At 36.5% G+C, this 21,539-nt stretch overlaps 1 protein-coding gene across 6 annotated transcripts in view; it reads right to left on the bottom strand.

The window, feature by feature from the left end:
- Positions 1 to 21,539, bottom strand: part of LOC139978281 (S phase cyclin A-associated protein in the endoplasmic reticulum-like) — a 77,186-nt gene that overhangs the window by 40,130 nt on the left and 15,517 nt on the right. For all 6 annotated transcript variants that reach the window (XM_071988339.1, XM_071988341.1, XM_071988335.1 and 3 more), the window contains 13 exons: positions 20,446 to 20,527; positions 20,150 to 20,305; positions 19,555 to 19,656; positions 18,736 to 18,932; positions 17,876 to 18,005; positions 17,431 to 17,543; positions 16,459 to 16,582; positions 16,030 to 16,253; positions 15,508 to 15,663; positions 14,350 to 14,587; positions 13,822 to 13,974; positions 13,126 to 13,317; positions 10,441 to 10,498 (listed from right to left, as the gene is read on the bottom strand). In XM_071988339.1, coding sequence (XP_071844440.1) covers positions 10,441 to 10,498; positions 13,126 to 13,317; positions 13,822 to 13,974; positions 14,350 to 14,587; positions 15,508 to 15,663; positions 16,030 to 16,253; positions 16,459 to 16,582; positions 17,431 to 17,543; positions 17,876 to 18,005; positions 18,736 to 18,932; positions 19,555 to 19,656; positions 20,150 to 20,305; positions 20,446 to 20,527 — 1,925 coding nt within the window. The remainder of the gene's footprint in view (positions 1 to 10,440; positions 10,499 to 13,125; positions 13,318 to 13,821; positions 13,975 to 14,349; positions 14,588 to 15,507; positions 15,664 to 16,029; positions 16,254 to 16,458; positions 16,583 to 17,430; positions 17,544 to 17,875; positions 18,006 to 18,735; positions 18,933 to 19,554; positions 19,657 to 20,149; positions 20,306 to 20,445; positions 20,528 to 21,539) is intronic.

Raw genomic sequence — 21,539 nt, forward strand, 5'->3', positions numbered from 1 at the left:
AATCAACATCTCGGGAAACCCTTTTAAAGCATTTCGGATATTACTAATGGAGACATTTGCTTACAGCTGCCAGTCACACCTCGAGGGGGTGAATCAACCATTACGCTACTAAAAAATAAGTGGGGGAGGATCGCCTCTTTACCATCCAGACTCAGTAATTGACTGATAATAAAGAACAGTTCGAAAACTGTTCAACTCTCTACAAACCTACTTTCACTAGAGAAATGAGTGGTCACATCAAGGTGGTGTGATTACATGAGGACCATTTACCTTCACATGAATAGTACTGAAATGCAGCTTGCTCACAGCTAATCTAGACCTAGCTGTGAATACTTTCAACAATAGATTGGGCAAATAAATTTCCTTGCCACCTTCCTTCTCCTTCCCACCCTCTCCATCCCCCTCGCACCCTCTCCCATCCTTGCCCTCTGCAGTCTTCTGATGTTTTTTGACGGCACTACCGTATGAAGTCCCCTGGACACTACCGTATGAAGTCCCCTGGACACTACCATATGCATAGTTTAATAAATGTATGATAAATGAAGATGGTTCTCAACTAATTTGCATTCAAACATCGAATTAGTCATTGGGGCCACTTATAAAGTAGTCAGATTGAGTGACAAGGTTAAGTATTTAGATAACAACACACAGCATCTGTTGGTGGGACAGATGTAATAAGTTTACAAATGTAATCTACGCAACAATTCTACTCAAACTAAGACTTCAAACTGATCAATCTAGAAAGACATCCTCCCAGAAATTTTGCCATCAATTGAATTTCTGGAGAAGCAAACCCAACCATCATTTTTGTTTTCCTCAAAGGGAAAACTATGGAGTCACTCTTACTGACCTCACAAAATAGTGAGGGGGACCGAGGATTGCAAATTTGGCATTAACTGTAACACGGATCACAAAGTCGCTAATTACTATTACAGTTTGATTTGTCCACCACGGCAGCATGCAGAAATGTTGTACTCAAAGCCAAAGTAAATTAATCAGGTCACACATCCGGAGTCTATACATGCTGAGTTATTCAATACCGCCCTCAGTATCTTTCGGGAAATATTTCATACTGTAGTGTTGATTTATCTTTGTGATAGAGATATTATTAAACTGTCATGAATACATTCCCCAGACAGCTATGAAAAATCTGATTCCAATTTGGAAGATACCACTGCCTTGTGTTTCTTCATACACAAGGCTGAAGACTTGATCAAGTCTAAATATGACATCATCGAGCCACACATACTTCCAGTTTTCATGTCTTTCGTTACTTATTCAATTGTTTATTTTCTGTCACGGAGATGGGTTTTGCAACATGTGAAATCTAAAATATTGAACTGCTTGACATAATGTAATGTTGGCAATGGTTTTCAGTGTCAACACTGTCAACATTCTACCTAAAAAAAAAAATATGAAATGAAAAACAAAGAGACAGTTAGTTAAAGGTTTCCGATCCTAGTGACAATTTCACATCACAGGTTTACAAAATGACAGCGATCGGACATGACTTTGAAGCTACTGTAGGCTACCTCCTAGACAACGGAACAAGAGTTTTCTTATCTGTTTGGGGCATTTGTTAGTCACAAAGATCTATGTCATATATAGCCTAGTATGATGGTTTGGTAATTAATTACTCCATTTCCGAGAGAGCCTTTCCATTCAATTTGATAATAAAACATCAACAAAACAAAAGAAAGCAAATAAAAAACTTCTCCAAATTTTCAAATTCTTTGCATTCTCTCTTCAAATTTAGAAACCTCTAAATTCCAGACAAAGTATTTGGCAATAGAGACCTATTCAATGCTATATTTAAACATTTTTTTTTGTGATGTTTGTTACTGATGGTACGTTTGTTCTAAAGTAATATTTCTGCAGGTGATTAGACAATTATCCCATGGTTAATTAATAGGCCAACTTGGGGGTTTGACATAGTTCCTCATCTGGGAGAATGGGAGGTGCCTTCTCATGTTTTAATGCCGGAGAAATTGTCAAGTACAGTATAACCTAAATATGGGCATAGATAAATAAACACAAACATCATTAAAAATGACTCACATTGGTTATAATATTTTACAGGTTTAGTTATAAACTGAAAACCAATCTTGGCCTCAAGAAGTTTGACATGAGACACAGAGACGTAATCCATTTCTTTCTTGTGTTTTTTTTCTTTCTTTTTTCAAGTGTTTCTATTTTCTTGTCTTTTTGAAGAAGAAAAAAATTAAACTTGTAAACAGATTCAGTGAAAGTCTCTCATCATCATTCAGAGAGCAAGACTAGAGAGAAGATGGCAAGACTGAGAGGAAGCTCAGAATCAACTCAAAACCTCAAATCTAGCTAAAGATGTGAAAGGGCAACCAATTCACATCAGTTATTTTTTTGTCATAAACCAATTTTATGGAGATGAAACTCTCCAGTCCTGTTTATTTGGCGCTCCAGTGTTGCAGGTCGTAAATATCCGATGAAGAGGCCATAAAAAGCTGTAAATCTCGTAAGGGGGAGAGAGAGAGAGTCAGAGAGCTGCTGGCGTGCAGCCGCCGTGGACCTAGCGAAGGGAGAGAGAGATTTTGGGCCAGGTAAGAGCTCTGTAGGCAGCTAAATGCCACACACTGCAGGCTTATCATCATCGTAAACATCAAAACTGCAAACATTGATTATGCACTCTTGTAAACTCGCAGCAAATTACCCCTATTGAGATTGGATTGTGGGAGATCGAAATGATCAGATTCTGTATTACCTGAACAATCTCTACTGGAAGGAACCAGTACAGACTGTCATCTCAATATTTAAGAGGGAGATTTGTAACTTCAAATTCGCACCTTTTTATGGTGCAGCTTCCACCATTAATTGTTTATTTCATGTTTTATATACTAATTAATTAAAGTGAGGCTTAGCTCAGGTGTGTTCCCTTTTTTTTGAGGGGGGGGGCGGGGGGATTGCAATGAAGTATAAAGGTACATCAATTTTTTTTTTTCAATTCGGGGAATATATGCACAGTCGGATTTAAACTACTAGCTTTTTTTCTGACTAGCGAGATGATTAATAGTAGGCCAATACAAGGATTCCCCAAAAGCCAAATGGACACAGTATACGAACAATATATGAACAAGCCCAGATGAAGGTAATGTAAGTATGGGGCCCACTGGTCAGAATCGTGGTCAAAAGATATACAAACAATGGAACCTGATAGTTCAATAAAAATGAAGACACTTCAAGCTTAATTGAAAATTTTGATCAAGTATTTACCTGAGGGGTCTGGTTAGGTAAAGGTCAAACTGGTGAGAACTGAAGGTTACAGGCTTCATAATATATGTTGATACTTGTAGGAAATAGTATGAAGGCCAAAAATGCTAACAGAAGGAAGCCTGTAAACATCATAATCTTAAAGATCCCATAAAAATTTATAACTTGATAATTCTCCAAATTCTCCAATCTAATTTTTCTTTTAGATATTCCACACTATTAAACTTGGTTATTAAAATCCCAACAGTTCCACACTTCAAAAAAGAGCAAATTCTTTTCATTTATGCTTTCAGATTCTCCCGGGAAAAATTATGCTTTTAACTTTTATTGATTTATTAGTTCTCCTTGAAGAAAAGATACATTTTGCCAGTTTTGAATAGCACTGATTACTCCGGACCGATCATTTCACACAAATTCAAATAAATTTTGGTTTATAAAAGGAGATACCAGACCCAAGTATCATTTGCTGACCAATCAATGCTAGGCAGCTCAAATAAACAGCTAGCAAAGAAGACAGTATCTCTGTTTGTTGCTTTCTTTTACAGGACAAAAGACATAAGCAAGTGTGCTATTAACATAAAGAGGTACAAGAGTTTCAGTTACAATATTCTTCTTTATGCGTTTCGTTCTCTATGGATGTTTCACTTCTAAGAGAGAAGTGGCATTTGCAGATTTTTGATGTTAAAAAGTTTTGACCTTCTACATCATCAATACATGATAGATGGAACAATGGTTTCAATCAAACCACTGTGTGCTTTCACTCTGAAAATATAAAGTAAATCAAAACTACTCCATCAGCTGAGGACACTATATTATATAATATATATGTAATATATTATACCTAACTTATATGTAGCTGATACAAACTTATATGTAGCTGATACAAACTTATATGTAGCTGATACAAACTTATATGTATTGTAGCTGATACAAACTTATATGTAGCTGATGCAAACTAATGTGTAGCTGATGTATACTAATATGGAGATAATGTATACTTATATGTAGCTGATACAAACCTACATTTAGCTGATACAAACATACATGTAGCTGATACAAACTGATTTGTAGCTGATACAAACTTGTATGTAGCTGATGTAAACTTAAATGTAGCTAGTACAAACTTGTATGTAGCTGATACAAACTGATTTGTAGCTGATACAAACTTATATTTAGTTGATACAAACTTATGTGTAGCTGATACAAACTTATATGTGACTGATACAAACTTATGTAGCTGATGCAATGTTATATTTAACTGATACAAACTTCTGTGATATAAACTTATATGTAGCTAATACAAACTTATGTGTAGCTGATACAAACTTATACGTAACTGAAACAAACTTATGTGGCTGATGTACACTTATATGCAGCTGATTTAATCTATGATAATGCTGCTAGTATATATAACAATCGCCAGTTCAAATTGAAACATTAGCCATAACCCTCCAATATTGAGAGACGTATAAGAGTACACAGGTCTAGGTTACTTTTTAATACCATTGATAATTAGTCATGTAGTATTTCCAAGGCTAAGTAATAGCTGATTACACCCTTTCAGGCAGGAATTATGCTACTACAGAGCAACTTCAAGGTTTCTTTGGCAGTGAAAATAAGGTGGCAAGTTGATGAAAGTTGTATAATTAAGTAAAAATTCATGAAGAGAACTTTTCAATTTAGTTGGCTTTAGACTTTACCACTTGGTTGAGGCTATTCAAAACTTCATAAAAGTTCAACATGAGCTATATCTCTTTACTTTGACTTCGTTCCTTCCCGCGGGCGTGTTTCACCTTTGATTTATTCATCCTTAAAAAATTGTTAAAACCTTCACATTTATACAAAAGAAAGCTGTTTTTCTTCATTTACATAGACATTAGATAAGAATAGAAGATAGTCCTGAAAAAAAACAAAAAAAAGCAGCATAATTTCTTTCACTTGACAAATTTTAAAAATGTACTTATTTTCAATTTTTTCTTAAAAGTTTTTGTTACCAAACCAAACTTACTGTTATACAAACATGTTTGAAACCTTGGAACACTTCTGTAATCAATATTGAGCCCATTGCTTCCTTCTTTAGTAACCATTACAATAGATGAACATCATGATCGTTTCCTTTTTATATTTTTGGATAAATTTTGTCAGCCAAGAAATCTATAAATCACAGTAGCTTTTGTCACCCAGCCTGTCACTAATGGAGAGGTCTATTCATTCAACTGTCCGTATTCCCCGAACCACTTACTGGACAAAGACAAGGAGACACGGATGCAGATAACCACTTAACGAACGAATACAGAAAGAACAATGACATCCAACAAGGACACCAAGATGTGATCCACTTACAGAAACAAAAAGAAAATATAAAAAGAGAGGAAAGAAAATAAGAAAGAACAATAGACCTGCAAATGCAGTGAGACAGATATCGCATTCAGTAAACGATAGAAAAATGAGGAATAGATCGTTCAAAGACAACCAATATAAAGATGTCCACTTAGTAAACACAAGGAAAGAACAATACAAGTACCAAAGAGGACTACTTAAAAAAAGAGAAAGTTGACCTATTACTTTCAAAATTAGTATTAATTAAATACTTTGACTTTGGCTGCTAGAAAGCCACAGAACTAGGGAATTAATTTTATTTTGCAGATATAAATATGATTTCTCCATTTAGCAGATAGACATAGAGGGAGCATAATTCCCCTGACACAAGACTCCCTTCATTGACATTGTTTAGTTAGAAGACAATGTGTGAACTATAAAGAAAAAGCAAAGCTCCAACCATTATACACTTTGCCGATTGTTTGGCAGAATAGCATCCAGACAGAGCTGAATATGTTACCATGTGACCGAGATAATGGTAATCGTGTGACCGAGCTAAATATGTAACCATCTGACCGAGCTAAATATGTAACCATGTGACCGAGCTAAATATGTAGACATGTTACTGAGCTAAATGTGTAGCCGTGTGACCGAGACAACGGTAACCGTGTAACTTAGCTCAATATGTGCCTGTGTGACCGAGCTGAACATGTAACAATGTGACTGAGCTAACAATGTAACCTGGTGAGCGAGCTAAATATGTAGCTGTGTGACCATGCTAAATATGTAACCATGTGACCGAGCTAAATATGTAGCCGTTTGACGGAGCTAAATATGTAGCCATGTGATCGAGCTAAATATGTAACCATGTGACCGAGCTAACAATGTAACCTGGTGAGCGAGCTAAATATGTAGCTGTGTGACCATGCTAAATATGTAACCATGTGACCGAGCTAAATATGTAGCCGAGTGACCGAGCTAAATATGTAACCTGGTGACTGAGCTAAAGGTAACTATGTGACCGAGCTAAATATGTGGCTGTGTGACCGAGCTAAAAATGTAACCCTGTGACTGAGCTACAGGTAACTATGTGACCGAGCTAAATATGTAGCCTTGTGACAGAAGAAGTGACCCAGTCCGTTGAATGCTGCTCTGCTATCTTAACCAAACTACCAACGTCAATTTACATCTTTGCGAGGGCAATGTGGTATACAGTACATCCTATGAGTGAAGTCTTGTCATTGGTCAGCCAGGAATCTGATCAATTTGGAATAATAACAGTATTGTAAATGTATTGTAAGGTTTGATGCCGCTACCCACAAAGAACTCCTTTCTCATAGATCGTGTACCCCATCATTTTTACAGCCAGAGTATCCACTATGCTTTACTACGTACATATATATAAAGATGTCATATATACACTTTACTATTAATATTTTTCCTTCATATGTTACATACACTATGTTTGTACATATTATGTACATGTATAATCTCCTTGTTAGGAATATTAGTATCAACTGATGTAAAAAATTCTATCCCACAACAAAAAATTGCTTGTTTGTGGTTTCATATTTCCACTTGATCACTCCAAGTTCTCCCTCGGAAATCATTTCATCATCAAGCCGCATGGAGGGTGATACTCCTCTGTCTAGGAGACTCTTCAAACCCAATACCAAGTGCAGTCAGACATTTTGTCAAGAATTACCTTCGTTCTCTTAACTACAAAAAGAAAGAGAGTCATCATTTCGGCAATTATGTGCTTGAGAATACCACAGAGGGTGGATTTCATCAAACACTTGAAAACCTTTATCTGCGATACATCTGGACAATTCACATGGTAGATAGCCGTGATAGTTGCTAGGCAACAGACAACATGACAGCAACTCACACACAACTATTAAAATGCTATCGGAATGACACACGTTTCTCAAAGTTCAAAATTCTACATCACTGATGAATTTTTAACTCATGACACGCAGGGTTTAACATCGAGTAGATGTACAGCATGGGGGCACACAGAGGGTCAGCCGCTAAACCTGGACGGCAAGATGAAAATGCGAGTGAAATGGGTGCTTACGATGTCATGAAAGTCCACGTTGATTCCGAGAAAATCAACAATTTAAGAAAAAGAACAGTCTGTTCTTGAAGAAGATCCTACTAAGGAGAAATCAATCAGGTCCTCAAAGTCTGATACCTTTTCTTTTTAATTCAGATCTAGCTACTTATTTATTTTTTTGTTTAAGCAGATAAGCAGTTTGTTAGAGATGCATAAAATATGGCAGTATGGTTGAAACTTCTCATTCCACAAGGAGGATGCAGGATAAACTGTATGCAATATACAACAGCTAAGAAATATCTGGTTCTGTTTGGTAGATATCCTGCTGGGAAAATTGTATTCTGGGAGTTGTCAATTTGTAAATCTGTGATGTCATAAAGCCACTAGAAGATGAAACACTTTTCTATGTTTTTCTTGACATCTTTTAGACCATCTATTAAATCATTTAAGGAATGCATTTGCGATGTTATGTTTTAAGTTGTTACTGATAGTTGTTCTTGACAAATTACATGTAAAACTCTCTTTCTTGGACCGAGGAGGGGCAGGGTATCATTGTGGGGGAGGGGGGGGAAGAGTTGATTAAGGATTATTCTACCTAGTTTTATTTTTACTATTTTTTTTTTTATATTGGTGTTCCTTTTTGTACAAGGGAGTGTGTGTTACTTTGTTAAGCCCACCAGGGATTTTAAGGCACTTCCTTTCACAGTTGTAATATATTTGTATATATTCTTTGTTCTACTTCTTGTAAAGTTGTGAAGAAACAAATAAATAAATTGACATGAAAATTTCAAGGTAGAATGTAAACAGTACTGAAAATGAATCATTGCCATCATGGGGGGGGGGGGGGTCATGTAAAGTTGTTCAATATTTAAGATTCAGCATTTACAAAAACCCATCTCCAATACGGCTGTTTAACACTGTCATAAGAAGGAAAAGACAAAAAGACAATAAAAGACAAAAATTGAAGCACATGTGGCTTCATAATGTTATATTTAGACTTGAGATGTGCGCACGTATATTTGTATGTGTGTGCGCGTGTATGTTTGTGTGAAGAGAAAGATTTAATCTGCATCTCATTTAATGTGATGCACATCATGAATAAGAAAATTACAAGACAGGAGTAGGGATTCAATACAACCCCCTCATTCAAACCATTAATTAGACAGCAATATGTAATATCATTGGACAACAAACTTTTCACTGACAGTTTGACTGTCACATTCATTTCATGTAATTCCTACAATGAAACAGAATTAACTGTCATGGAAAAATCAAAGACCCGTCCCAAAGAGGACTTGATGCAATTGATGATACTAAACTTAACTCTAAAATATGCAAACATATGCCTCAGAACATGACTTCCACTAATGAATATGATTATCAAGCTTATATACAAATAAAAAGGAACTTTTCTTGGTCAAATGTTTTTTTTACCAAATTGAATGAGATTTCTTCAAAATAAGAGGTCATTTGACTAACAACATTTTCTTGCTCGAAAACTATTTTGTGTGAAATTCATTAGCTATTGGCAAAAAAACCCATAAAAATTTGTTACTTTTACATCAGTGTTTGAAATGAAGCTTGGCTAGTGGATAGCTGATTAACTTCATTATTATGGGATTTTAAATATCAACTAGTACCCCAAAATTCTTGATAAAATAGTTGCTTTGTAATCTCTGTAAGTGTTACAAAGAAAGAAATAAATAAATAAATAAATAAAACAATCTTCCACACCAACCAAGAGATTAAAAAATTTCTTATTGAACAATTGCTATAAATATTTTTGGCTCATAGATTGATATTGATGTTGCTTTAGACATATTTAATGTTAAAAGAGGCCAAATTTCCAACCATTTGGAAGTTAGAGCCTCTAGAGTGACATTAACTAGGTCGTATGTATAGTGTTACCTTTTACTCCCACCACCAACCCCCCCCACCCTGCCCCCACAATATCTGGACTAGAAACCTCCAGAGTGAGAATGAATGACTCATTGACCACATATCTTTGATGTAACTGATTCACCATAAGCTCTTTCCTTGCTTGAATAAGCAGTCTCTTAAGAACAAGGCAATATTAAGTTAGTATTGGCTATTAAACAGACCCATTGGCCAATAAAATAATACATCAACATTTATTTGAAAAGAAAGGTCTTCACATCCTTGCATACACAGAATAAAAAACACAAGATGGTTCAACGATTGTTGAATAAAAAATATGTTTGTAAACAAAAACAAGAACATGAGATGCCATTTAGTGCTTTTATTTTATTTCCATGTGCATTACCTGTAAGACATTTTTCAATATTTGTAATCATTTATAAACAATGTTAAGATATAAAATCGATCAAAAATGTAAACTATCATACTACACTGATATAATAATCAAACAGGCTACAAAATTCAAGCTATTTATCGGCTAAATGCCGGTGGATTTTGTGATTTCCCAGTAGAACGAAAAAGCCACTGGCAATTTGCTTCTGGCAGATATGAGAACATCAAAACATGATATTAGTTAACAATCTGTTAGGCCAGTTTGCCATGGAGAGAGAAACGTAGATACAAGTTCACATTGCTACCCATTTGCCTCTTGTGAAGTGTAGCTCTTACTTCTAACTATAAAGCCATTAAAATTCAACTAAAAGATATTTCCATCGATACTGTACCAGCATCAGAGAAATCACTCAAATTTGTGTAGGGGAAGAAACAGAATGTTGTACTCTAACTTCCGTAGATGCACAAATTCAGGGTCTCTCATCGTTGGTGTGAATGATGTAGATGACACAAAGAGTTGCGAAGAGAAGAAAACTGAAATAGAAACTTACCCCTAGCACTTGCTGCTGTTGGTAACAATTCATTCCTTGTTTGTTCCTGGAGTTTCTCCTAAAATATTAAAAGATAGAAAAAAAGTGATGGAAAGTAGCTAGATTTTATCATGTAATATACCACCTTACAATGTATCCACTGTTTGATGTCTGCTGGCCACTAAAGGACCTTTGACCTCCACTACAACCATGGCAGCATTTTCTTTTAACCTCTTATGGGGCATCCTCAAACTAATGATGAAAACCAGCCAAATTATCCCATCCTTAGATTTACGAGGGTTCCACATGTTGACCACTTTCTGACTTGGAATTATCTTTAGACCTCTTAAAATGGCTAGGCATTAATCTGTAATATATATGCAACATCCACAAAAGTATGAGATCGATGCAAAGTTTCCCTTCCTGAAACATTGGTTCTGTTATGGTTTTCACATTTTGAACTTTGCTGACCTCAAATGACCTTTGTAACTCCACAAAACACAAGAGATTTTTTTGATCTCAATATGGGACATCCTGAATCTAAGGAAGAAAACTATCAAACTGTCTCTCCTCTTTGAGATATCATGTTTAATAATTGGTCACATTTTGACAAAATGCTGACTTCAAATAACCTTGAACTGCCACAAAAAAAAACAGGTGTCACCTACTCACTATGGGGCAGGGCACCCACATGCAAAATTTGAGATCCATCCATTTACCAGGATTCCCATTTTGACCTCTGCTGACCTTTGACCTCACAACATTCATCTTGAACTCAATATGAGGCATTTCACATACCAAGCTTGAAAACCATTCAAGGTGTCCCCTCCTTAAGACATCATGTTAAGATGCAGGATCCCACACACACAGACACATGCATCCCATTACGATTCCAGAGGTTTTGGTCTTATTGAAACCGAAAAGATGATGAAACCAAATAAAAATTCTCAGTGGGCGAGTTTTTGTTTAACATGTTTCTTTTAGTAGTAAATTTTGGTCAAGTTATTCACAACTCTTTCAAAAGTTTTTTTTACTGTAAAAGCAAAATAGGGCACAAAAATAACTGATTAAGTGCTAGCAATCAATGTCCGTTAGGTATGACATCAGACCAGGTTTGAATATAAACTTATGAAAGCTTAACACTACAAAACTAAAACCAGTGGAAAGTAGATTTCTTTTATCATATGAAAATGGCAGTAGGATAGTACCTAGGCTAAAATGTTATCACAAGCCACATGGAGGGGATGGGGGAGGGGGGGGCTCCCTGGTCAGATGGGTTTCTCTAGTGCTGCTGGGAAGTGAATTGGTGATGACATGTTTTAAACCAATCTAGTCATCTTCTTCAAATTTCTTAATAAACCATGTCAATATATGAATCACGATTATCAGCTTCCCTAGGGCTGCTGTTAAGTTGCTGAGTCAAAGAAGGATGAACGCTACAAGACAAAATCCAGAACGGATTCGTCGCCACTCTCCCTAGATATATCGATGCTACATTGTATTGTGAAATCTAGCAAGTTCTTCAACACATGACATTTAAGAGAATTTCACTCTCTGAATAAATGATAGGCTTCTAAGCTGCCTCTCTATATATATAATCTCCTGATTGAGATAGGAAGTGAGTTTCTGGAAGTCCTATCTTATCACCTTGTTGTTGTTGTGTAAAGATTATGAATATTTCATGATGTTGTTATATGCATATTTGATTATTTTGGATTATATTTCACACGTAGGTAAACTTTAAGATGTTGTCAATATGTTCTGATATCACATAGGTAATACATTCATGTGTATAAATGTACAAGACTTATAATTTATATCTTGTAAAACTCTAGCAGTTTTAAATCATTCATGTTACATGCACGTAGCCCATGATTTTTTATTTTAATATTTCTTTTTCATGTCAAATTGCATGACAAGTTACTTGTTTTTGTTGTATGCATATTTCATTAGTACCTTCTTGCAGTGTACCATTAATGCATACTTTCCCATGTTTTTGTATATGTAACATGTGTGCACAGGTTACCATATATGCTAGCTAACATGTATGCATATTTCATTCTTGGTTTTACCTAATGCATATGCATGTTCTTTAATTGGTTGCCCTGATGACATCACAGGATAGTCACTCTGGCCTATTTCCTTGAGTAAACAAGGTAAACAAACTTGACCTACTGTAAACCAACACCTTTCTAAACTTAGGAACATGACATTGAGATTGGGTGCTAAATTTCTAGCATTTTCCAGCAATTTCTAGCAGTATGCAATATCTTACGCTTTCTAGCAGAGTGGAATGAATTGGCTTGGTCTATCTGCAAGTGTCACCTTGCCTGCCACCTCTGATTCCTTTGATAAAATCTCAAAGAAAACAAACTATTGTGCGAATCACTTACTATTTTGGTGAAATAAGGCTTGGTAATCTTGCTACATTAGATGATAAAATATATCATGAGAGTAGATCGTTGGAGATTATCCCTAGTCCTCCCCTCCCATAGATAACATCAGTCCCTCCCCCCTATCCCATCCCCATCATAAGCAGCATGCTAACCACAGATATGCCAAACAGCAAGACACCTCAATCAGTGAGACATTTTATAGTCAACCCGAAACAATTTCCGATCAAAGATTTTACGCTACTCATAAATTAGGTGATAAACAAAGGACTGCAGGCAGCCACTTCAAGACTTTCTTTTTTTCATCTTTTACCTCCAAAAATGTGACCAGGAGGGAACAGCTCATCTCCTGCTCCAGAATGATTTTGTTTTCCATGTTGCCATAGCAACAGCAGATGAGAGACGGGAAGAGGACTTCCTTGAGTTTTGGGTCGCTGAAGTACTGGAATGGTAAACTGCATAGCTGCTGCAGAAGAGTGGGTGTGTGCCCCGACTGAATCAGCATCTAAAACAGAAATGAGACAACCGACTATGAAGCCATATCATGCTTTTGTGACATCCAACCACTTCAGAGAACAAGGAGGTACGTATGTTGAAAATTTACTACCTCGATTCGTTGAAAATAACCTGCTGGACTATTAATTTTGTACAATCCAATCAACTCCTTATATCAGAGTGACAACAATGGATGTCATCTTTCATAGAAGACGGCGGTAAGTGGATGGATTTGCCCAATCTGTCGAGCGTTGAAATCAATAATAGGTATAACGAAAACTTACACAATGTGTAAAAGTAATTGGGCCCACTTACTTTTACACAGGCTCTTATAATGGATACGCAGTTTGCTAACAGTTTTGTTTTATTATTAGTTTGAAACCTTACACAATCTTTAAAGCACTGCAGTCACTCACATTAGATCATTTTGTGACAATCCAAACTCACTTCACACAGATCAAAAATAAAACCCAAAACCCAAAGAATTGTCAAATACTGAAATTTGCCTCCTTACCTGGTTGTCCGTATTCTGCAGGCTAAAGTAGCCCACTATGAGGATAACCTCGTGTAGCATATCCGAGCACTCTGTGAAATGACTGCAGTACCATATCAGATAGGTAGCGATGTGTCGAAATTCTAGCGAGATGCCCTCCGCTCCCATCGCCCCCTGCAGATGAAATAAAGGGGGGAAAGAAGGAAAACAGTAACAATCGGTTGAGCAACTCCATAGGTTCATAGTCCTAAAATAAAGTATACCCTAACTCTCTAACTCTTTTGCAGAAGGCCAAGTTAGATATATGAGATAGGGTGTTCATATAAAAAATCAAAAAATCAAAACAGGAAAATTTAAATAGCAATCATGAATGTTCAAAATAAACAGCTGTTCTGTGACAAAAGTTATATAGCTTCGAGAAAAAATTTTCCTCAAATTGGAACCAAAATGGGACTTTGGTACAGAATTGTGCAGAGTATTTTTCAAGCACAGTAGCCCTTTGAAATAGGGACAAATGAAACTTTAAAATTACGGTATATCAAATCTCACCTGTAGTAGGTGCAGATCAATGGAAGCCACACTCGACAGCATCTTGATGCCCGTGGATACCACACTGAGGGTGTGTTCTGGGAGTTCGGGAGGAGCGGCGGTACTCCCCCTGGCTGGGGTACCCCCATGGAGAAGAATGCCGTACAAGAGTGAGATAATACCAGCCAATCCTGTCGCTCTTAGTGTCATTAAGAGACTGGTGGAGTCCTCTTTTTGAGACAGGAATAAGTCTGTTGGGCTGATTATGTACAAGACGAGGAGAAATGACTGAGGTAAATGTTTATGTAATATGAAAGACAGCAGTTATAAAGTTCAGCATAGCATGGTTTTTAATTCTTCCGAGGCTAAAATTTTAATTATTAAATGTGTAGAGATCAATACACAGGTTAATAAACAATATGAAGTAAACACGAAAAGCAATGTCACCTTTCCTGAAATAATGATATCCGTTGCTAAATATGAGCAGTGGAAGCAAACTTCACCGATTCTACAATGTAGATCTACGTAGGCAGTATCGGCTTATAACTACACTGGGCCCAACACTAGCAGTAACAAGGTGGTGAATACTGTGGTGAATAAAGTTAAACGATGACAAACACATCCCTTTGTGTGTAACGTTTACGAGAGTCACAACCACCAATGGGTAAACTAAGATTCCAGTCTGTGTAGCAATGACAGTCATAAAAGCCACATTTGGTTTGATATTAATCACCTTCCTAAAATAAACAATCCCCCTCTCCCTCCACCAGGCAAGTACCAACCTACCAGCATCCTCAGGGTCTCATTCAAGTTGCAATAGGACTTGGGTTCTTCCACTTACCAAGACCCCTGTCATGATGTAAATATATTATTTAATGATACATTCTTGCTTCAAGTTGGCTAATAACAACAACATGCTAATATTCTACCACTGCCACATCTATATAACATCAGGAGCAATGACTGGTTGGCCAGCCACAACATAGAATTCATCAATGCACCCCCTGACTGTCATCAACACAGCCAGTTTATGCAATGACTGGTTGGCCAGTCACAGCATAGAATTCATCAATGCACACCTGACTGTAATCAACACAGCCAGTTTGGGGGTATAGCTGGTAAGCGAAATATCCTACGAGCACACAAGACAAAGAAACAGGATGGCTTTGCAATTTGTACCTCTTTAAGGTTGAAGCAGAGAACCTGGTCATGGTTGCCAAGAGACCGAGGCTGTGCTGTAGGAAGTCTGCTGTAGACTTGTCAGTGTCTATCGGTCCCTGGACACTGTTCAAGTATTCGGCTAACTGATCCACAATGCCACAGGTAACGATGTATCTAGAATTGCAGTTAAAACAAAAAAAGCTATGATTCATGTTTCAAACATATAGGAGGGTGTGACTACGTTTACTTCAAAAATATTTTACAGATAAGGTTAAAAATTAAATTTTTGTAGGCTTACAGTCTTGTATTAAGGCAAGGCCGTCTCACATGACTTAACATTAAATTAATGTGTCTCAAAATGATTTTTCCACTGCTCAAAGCAAACCCAACAGGTGTAATATCTTGTTTAATAAAACTCCTTAAAGTAACTGGATATGTATTCATGCAATGTAAACATTTCCCCCCCCCCGCATAGAAGCACAAGCACATTTTGTCAACCGTAGATGGCGAATGTAATATTGAGAGTTTCTCAAACTGTACCCGATGATATCAGATGCCCATTGGTCGAACGTATCGGCCTGTTTTTGCTTGGCAGAGGAGGTGCTCTTGCCGCTGTCCGTGTTTGTAATCGTACGCTTCTGACGGATCAAGCAGTGTAAGATGGACGTCAGTAACTGTAACAGACAGCCGACCAATGGGTTCACTCGGCTGGTCTTGGAAACATCTGCATCTTTGGATGAATCAGCTTCAGGTTCTGAATTAACCTTTGAAAAAAAGAAAAAAAAGAGAGAGGAAGAGAGGATAGGTAATGTGGAGATGATATGAAAGGAGTCATTGTAGTTCTTCATAAAAGAAAATTTGAAAACAAAAACAGGATTTATATGGTAACCAATATCATTTATATTTAAATGAATTTTTCTTTCTTTTGATGTTTGTTTCTTGTTTCTACATGAGGAGATGACTACTTACGTTTAATTGGTGCATGAGTAACTCCACAACCGGTGCTAGTTTACTGCTGTACAATATATACTGGCAGTTATCGTAACAGTTCCTGCAGGTCAGACGAAAGGCTGTAGCTGCATTGCACAATGTCCTACAGAGCAAAGGGAAGAAATAAAAAAAACATAATATATAAATATGATCTGGTTTGCTGATCAAAACAAGCTCAGCAAAGCATCCAAGAGTCAACGTTAAGAAAGCTATTTTCTCAAGGTAGATTCTTCTTAATTGTCAATTTGGGCTTTTCATCTTATAAACTTTGACATACTTTGACACACCTTGACACACCTTGTCAATATAAAATGTAAAATCTGTTGGGCCTTTGACTTGCATGCACTTTTTAGTTAATCATATTGTCAAAACATAGTGTTACCTTTCAATTCTTCAAGAAAATTTAGAGAAAAACAAAACAAACTGGTATCAAAAATAAATTGAGATCAGTTCTCATTGTGATGAAGATCCTGCAGGTTTGAGTATCACTAAACGACACACAATTGACATACAGTGCTTTCTTAGTATACTTTGTGCAAACAGAATTTCCTGTGTTCATGACATGATATTCACACATTAAAATCTCAGGCATTTACACTCCATGAGAAGAAAAAAAACTGATATTGGTGTGTGTTAGCTTCCTTTGCTCCAGTCATTAATTTACAACCATATCAGAGCAGCTGAGATGTCACAAACTTCTTCTGAAGACAGCAATGTCATTCTAAAGATGTCCATGTAAGAAAATGACAACAAATAATTTGATTTCTCATTTGATTGGTTCCATCTAGGTAAATCAGATTGAAGTTCGTCTTTGTTTGTTCGTCTTTGTTTAGCTACTAGTGAACTTCACGTATATGTAACACCTGATTCCTGGATACCAAAGAATAGAATAACTAAATGATCCCATGCAGCCATGTCACTGTCAAAGTACTACAGGGCTGTATTGCTTACTTGATTGGTACCGGGTCAGTCTTGGCGTGGTTTGTCGTATCAATCAGTAGGATGACCCTGGACAGGGTAGATAGACCCCCAAAACATCTCAAAGCTATCTGATCCACCTGGTCCTAGAGAATAAACAAAGAAATCAATACACAAGAATAGACATAAACATAATTATTTTTTTCAGATTCAACATCAACAATTTATTACATACTCTATACATTGCTCCTTGTATGTTATGAGTCTTGCCATTACATAGGTCACAGTCAAACAGGAATTCTTGCACAAACAGGTTTATGGGGAAGGGGGGGGAAGGGGGGCATCAGGTTCACCTGGAACCTTAGTAGAGTTAGCTAACACCACTTCTTGCCTTCCTTTGCAAATGTCTTGTAAGATTCTTGAAACTTGAACATATTTAAAAATATATAAAGTAGATTCATAATCTGGTCATATTTACCCTTTTCTCCATCACTCTGGATATCTCTCCTAATGCCCTGTCTAATGCTGAGACTTTCACCTTGTCCCAAACTGATGCACCACTTTGCTGTTGTAAGTATTTGTTGATGTCCTTCACTGATTTCTGAAGTCTGGAAAGAAAAAGGGACAGAATGTAGGGTGAGATGTGCCATCATTGGTACAATGAGAAAGAAGGTTGTTCACCTTACCAATTTGAGTGATAAACTTGTCTTTGCAACTGAGGAATGTCTTCTATCAATTTTTTAACTCTTTTTTGGTTAGAACCATTCTGAATTGAACTTGAACATTAATCTGCAAAGTCCCTTTTGAATATATTGACAACAAATTAAATATTACAGCCATATTTAAGAGACATCATATCACTGGGTATGGCAACTTTAATAACTTTAAAATGCAAGGGTTTAGCATATTTATAAAACACTTGGTAATTTTTATTCTGCTCTTAGCTTGTGACAGTTTCATGAATAAATTCAACTCCCTTGTTTTAAGTTCCTTCTGGATGAAATGAATGAAAGTTTGATGTTGTAAATATTCAAGATGGATTTTCACCTGTTTTACATATTCACTTGATCAAAACAGAATTATGCAGGAAATACAACATCCACAGAAAGCTAATCTTTCTCATCCATGCATTGGGCACACCTCGAATTTCATCTGGTGATCTGAGACTGACAAAAACTCCTCATTGAGCAACCAAAGCTATCCTTGAGGTAGTACTGAAGAAAAGCTGGCTACTTTCGGAGAAAGCACTGGCATTACCTTTCATTACACACAGAAAAATAGGAATGTTACATATGCAACATCATAAATATAATTTTTATCACTTTTAGTAGAACATACTTTGCCTTGTGCTGAGAGTCGGGTACTTGGAGCTTTGACGGTAAATTGTTTTCATATTCTTTTCCTCTCAGTGCCATCCTCTGCCTGAGTTTCCGAGCCCGCTTCTTACAGGCCCTCTGTCTCTCCTTCTCTGCTAGTTCTTTGGGATCTGACTGTCCTGAAGAAGCCTCAACGACTGACTTCAAGGCAAAATTCTCCTACAAGAAGAAGATAATGGTAGAGAATCTATGATGCAATAATGATGCGATATATGGCATCATAGGATATGACGTACCCTGTTTCCACGCAGTGGGAACTGCCTGTTATCTCTAACTAACATTTTTGATGGGAAACAAAGTTTTAATTTCAACAGAACTGAAGAGAAATGATGGAGAGAATTGTTTCTGTTTCTTTTAATCCAAACTATTTATCTTACATATTGTTTGTTGAAGCACTCTGGTTAGCACTCTCACTGGCAACCATCCCTTTGATATCCATACATTGTGATTTCACAGACTGTCTGTTCACTTCATACATGAAGACAAACCTTAACATAACATAAGCATAAAACCTTAATATGTAGAATGGTTGTATTAATCTTTAAAGGGGTTGACTTTGCAATATCACCTAGTAAGGGACATGGACACATCTTTCTAATCCATCTTTCTAATGAATACTGAACAATAAATATGACATCAAAAAGATGTCACCTTTCCCACGTACCCGTTGCTTACAAAACTGTGTCTTAGCCAACAGTTGGCGACAAGATATTAGTTTTGGTTCTTTTCCTTCATTTCTTTTATATTTGTTGAGTAAAATAATAAATGGCAGTGAACTTACCATTTCTTCCTCTGTCATTGAGATACCTTTGTTCTTCTCCAAGATGATTTCTCTGTGTTTTCGTCCCCTAAGGTGGCTCAACAGGTAAACTTCGGATGGGATCTGAAAGGCAGACGTTAAATGAAAACAACTAGATGACAAGATTCAATCCAACTACGTTCTACCTTTCCTGTTACCTATGCCAGGATAGTTTATTCTCAAATGGTCCACTACCTGTTCAGAAATATGCATATTTCCTCAAGAATGCCAACTCTGTGATTATAGTCCAAAGTCAAAAGAAAAGAGAGAGAAAAAGATGTCTGGTATGAGCTGATATGTAAGACTCCTAAAATATAAGCATATAGGGCAACTATATATATTGTCATCATTTGTATGCATATTTTCCATGTGAATTGCCTCACAAATCTAAGCCCAAAAGACATTTGTTTGTCTTCTACTTTGCTTCCCACTTAAAAAAAAGGGATATATCTTTGTCAAAGCCTATTCCACTGTCAGTGTCTGAAGAGAAAATCATGTTTTGTCTGGCAGTACCATGTAGATCTGAGATGTTCCATCAGAGATATATAACTGAATTTCGGTATGATATTCGACTTACAAGAACATTACAGAGGGAACAGAACTTCTTCTTTGTGTAAGGTTTCTGTTGGGGTGCTACGTCGCTGGTCCTATAATGCCGCAGCATGCTCAGCTCGATGGCTTTCTCCCGTTTCTGCTCCATCAGCTGGCTGTGCCGTCTCCTGGTTTCATCATGCTATCGGGGAAACGAGAGAACGTTCTTCAATAACTTCAAGAAAGACAACAACATATGGAATACAATGACAGCATTGATTACAATTGTCGTTCAGGTTGACAAAATGGGGACATCAAAAACGTTTTGAGCAGTTTCTTTACCCTTTGCTGGATTTTCTTCTGCATTTCTTCTTCTTTAGCTTGTTGTGCAGCTTGCAAGGCAGACATTCTCTCCTCCCGATCCCTACAACAAATGAAAAAATAAAAATATAATGAAAACAAGAGCATCAATGATGCAGTATCTCAATACTGGAAGTTCTAATTTCGATTCCTAGTTTCATATCTTTGCTCTGTCTCTACAATTATCAATATCAATATATATAATATTTTTGGTCATATAGTTTGACGTCAATGACAACAGTCAAATAAGAAGAGGCGAACAACTCGACCATATTCTTGATGCCCACCTTGAGAAAGCTAGGCCTATCGACCTACTGTACGTTACTGTAGACTGTAGTGGTGACTACCATCAAAACTGTGTACACTTCCAAGTATCAAAACAACCCACGTTTTTCCTTCTCAATAATTTTGACATGAAGATTTTGTGGATTTATGACTTGGAAAAAATAATGTACAAGTAGATTACAAGTTTTTAATTGAAAGTGATGGGTGGCCTCCTCCTCCCCTTATAGCCACCCAGTTCCTCTCCATTTTAGTATTTTCTTTTAATTCTTTGAATATTTGATATCAAACATCACAGGTTCAAAAGAAAGCTAAACATACTTCTTATAACCTTATAAATAGTTATACATCTTATATCCTTATAAATAAAATAGGGATGCACCGGAAATCCGGATCTTTTTCAAAATCTGGCCTGAATCATCCCTTAAAAAGGTGTTGGTATTAACTTAAATCAATGTAAACTATTTCCAAAAATTAATAAAAACATTCAAAGTAAGGAAACATTAGGTTTAACATGTTTAATTTAATTTTCTCAATGGTCTGACCCACTGTTTCTAAAGATCAACCAAAACAATACAACTACTGTAATTATATGAAGCTATATACAGTACAACAAATAAAGTTTGCAGTGAAATCATTTCTTGCAGCCTTCATCAGTTTAATATTGTAGTTATTTTATTAAAGAATGTAGATTACACCACTTCAAGTAATATTTAATCTCATAAATTGGGTCTTAATTTCACCTTCTTTGTAATATGCATATACCTCACCTAAGATTTGCTCCTTGTTTCATA

The sequence above is a fragment of the Apostichopus japonicus genome, chromosome 13 (genome assembly GCF_037975245.1).
Source record: "Apostichopus japonicus isolate 1M-3 chromosome 13, ASM3797524v1, whole genome shotgun sequence".
NCBI lineage: Eukaryota > Metazoa > Echinodermata > Holothuroidea > Aspidochirotida > Stichopodidae > Apostichopus > Apostichopus japonicus.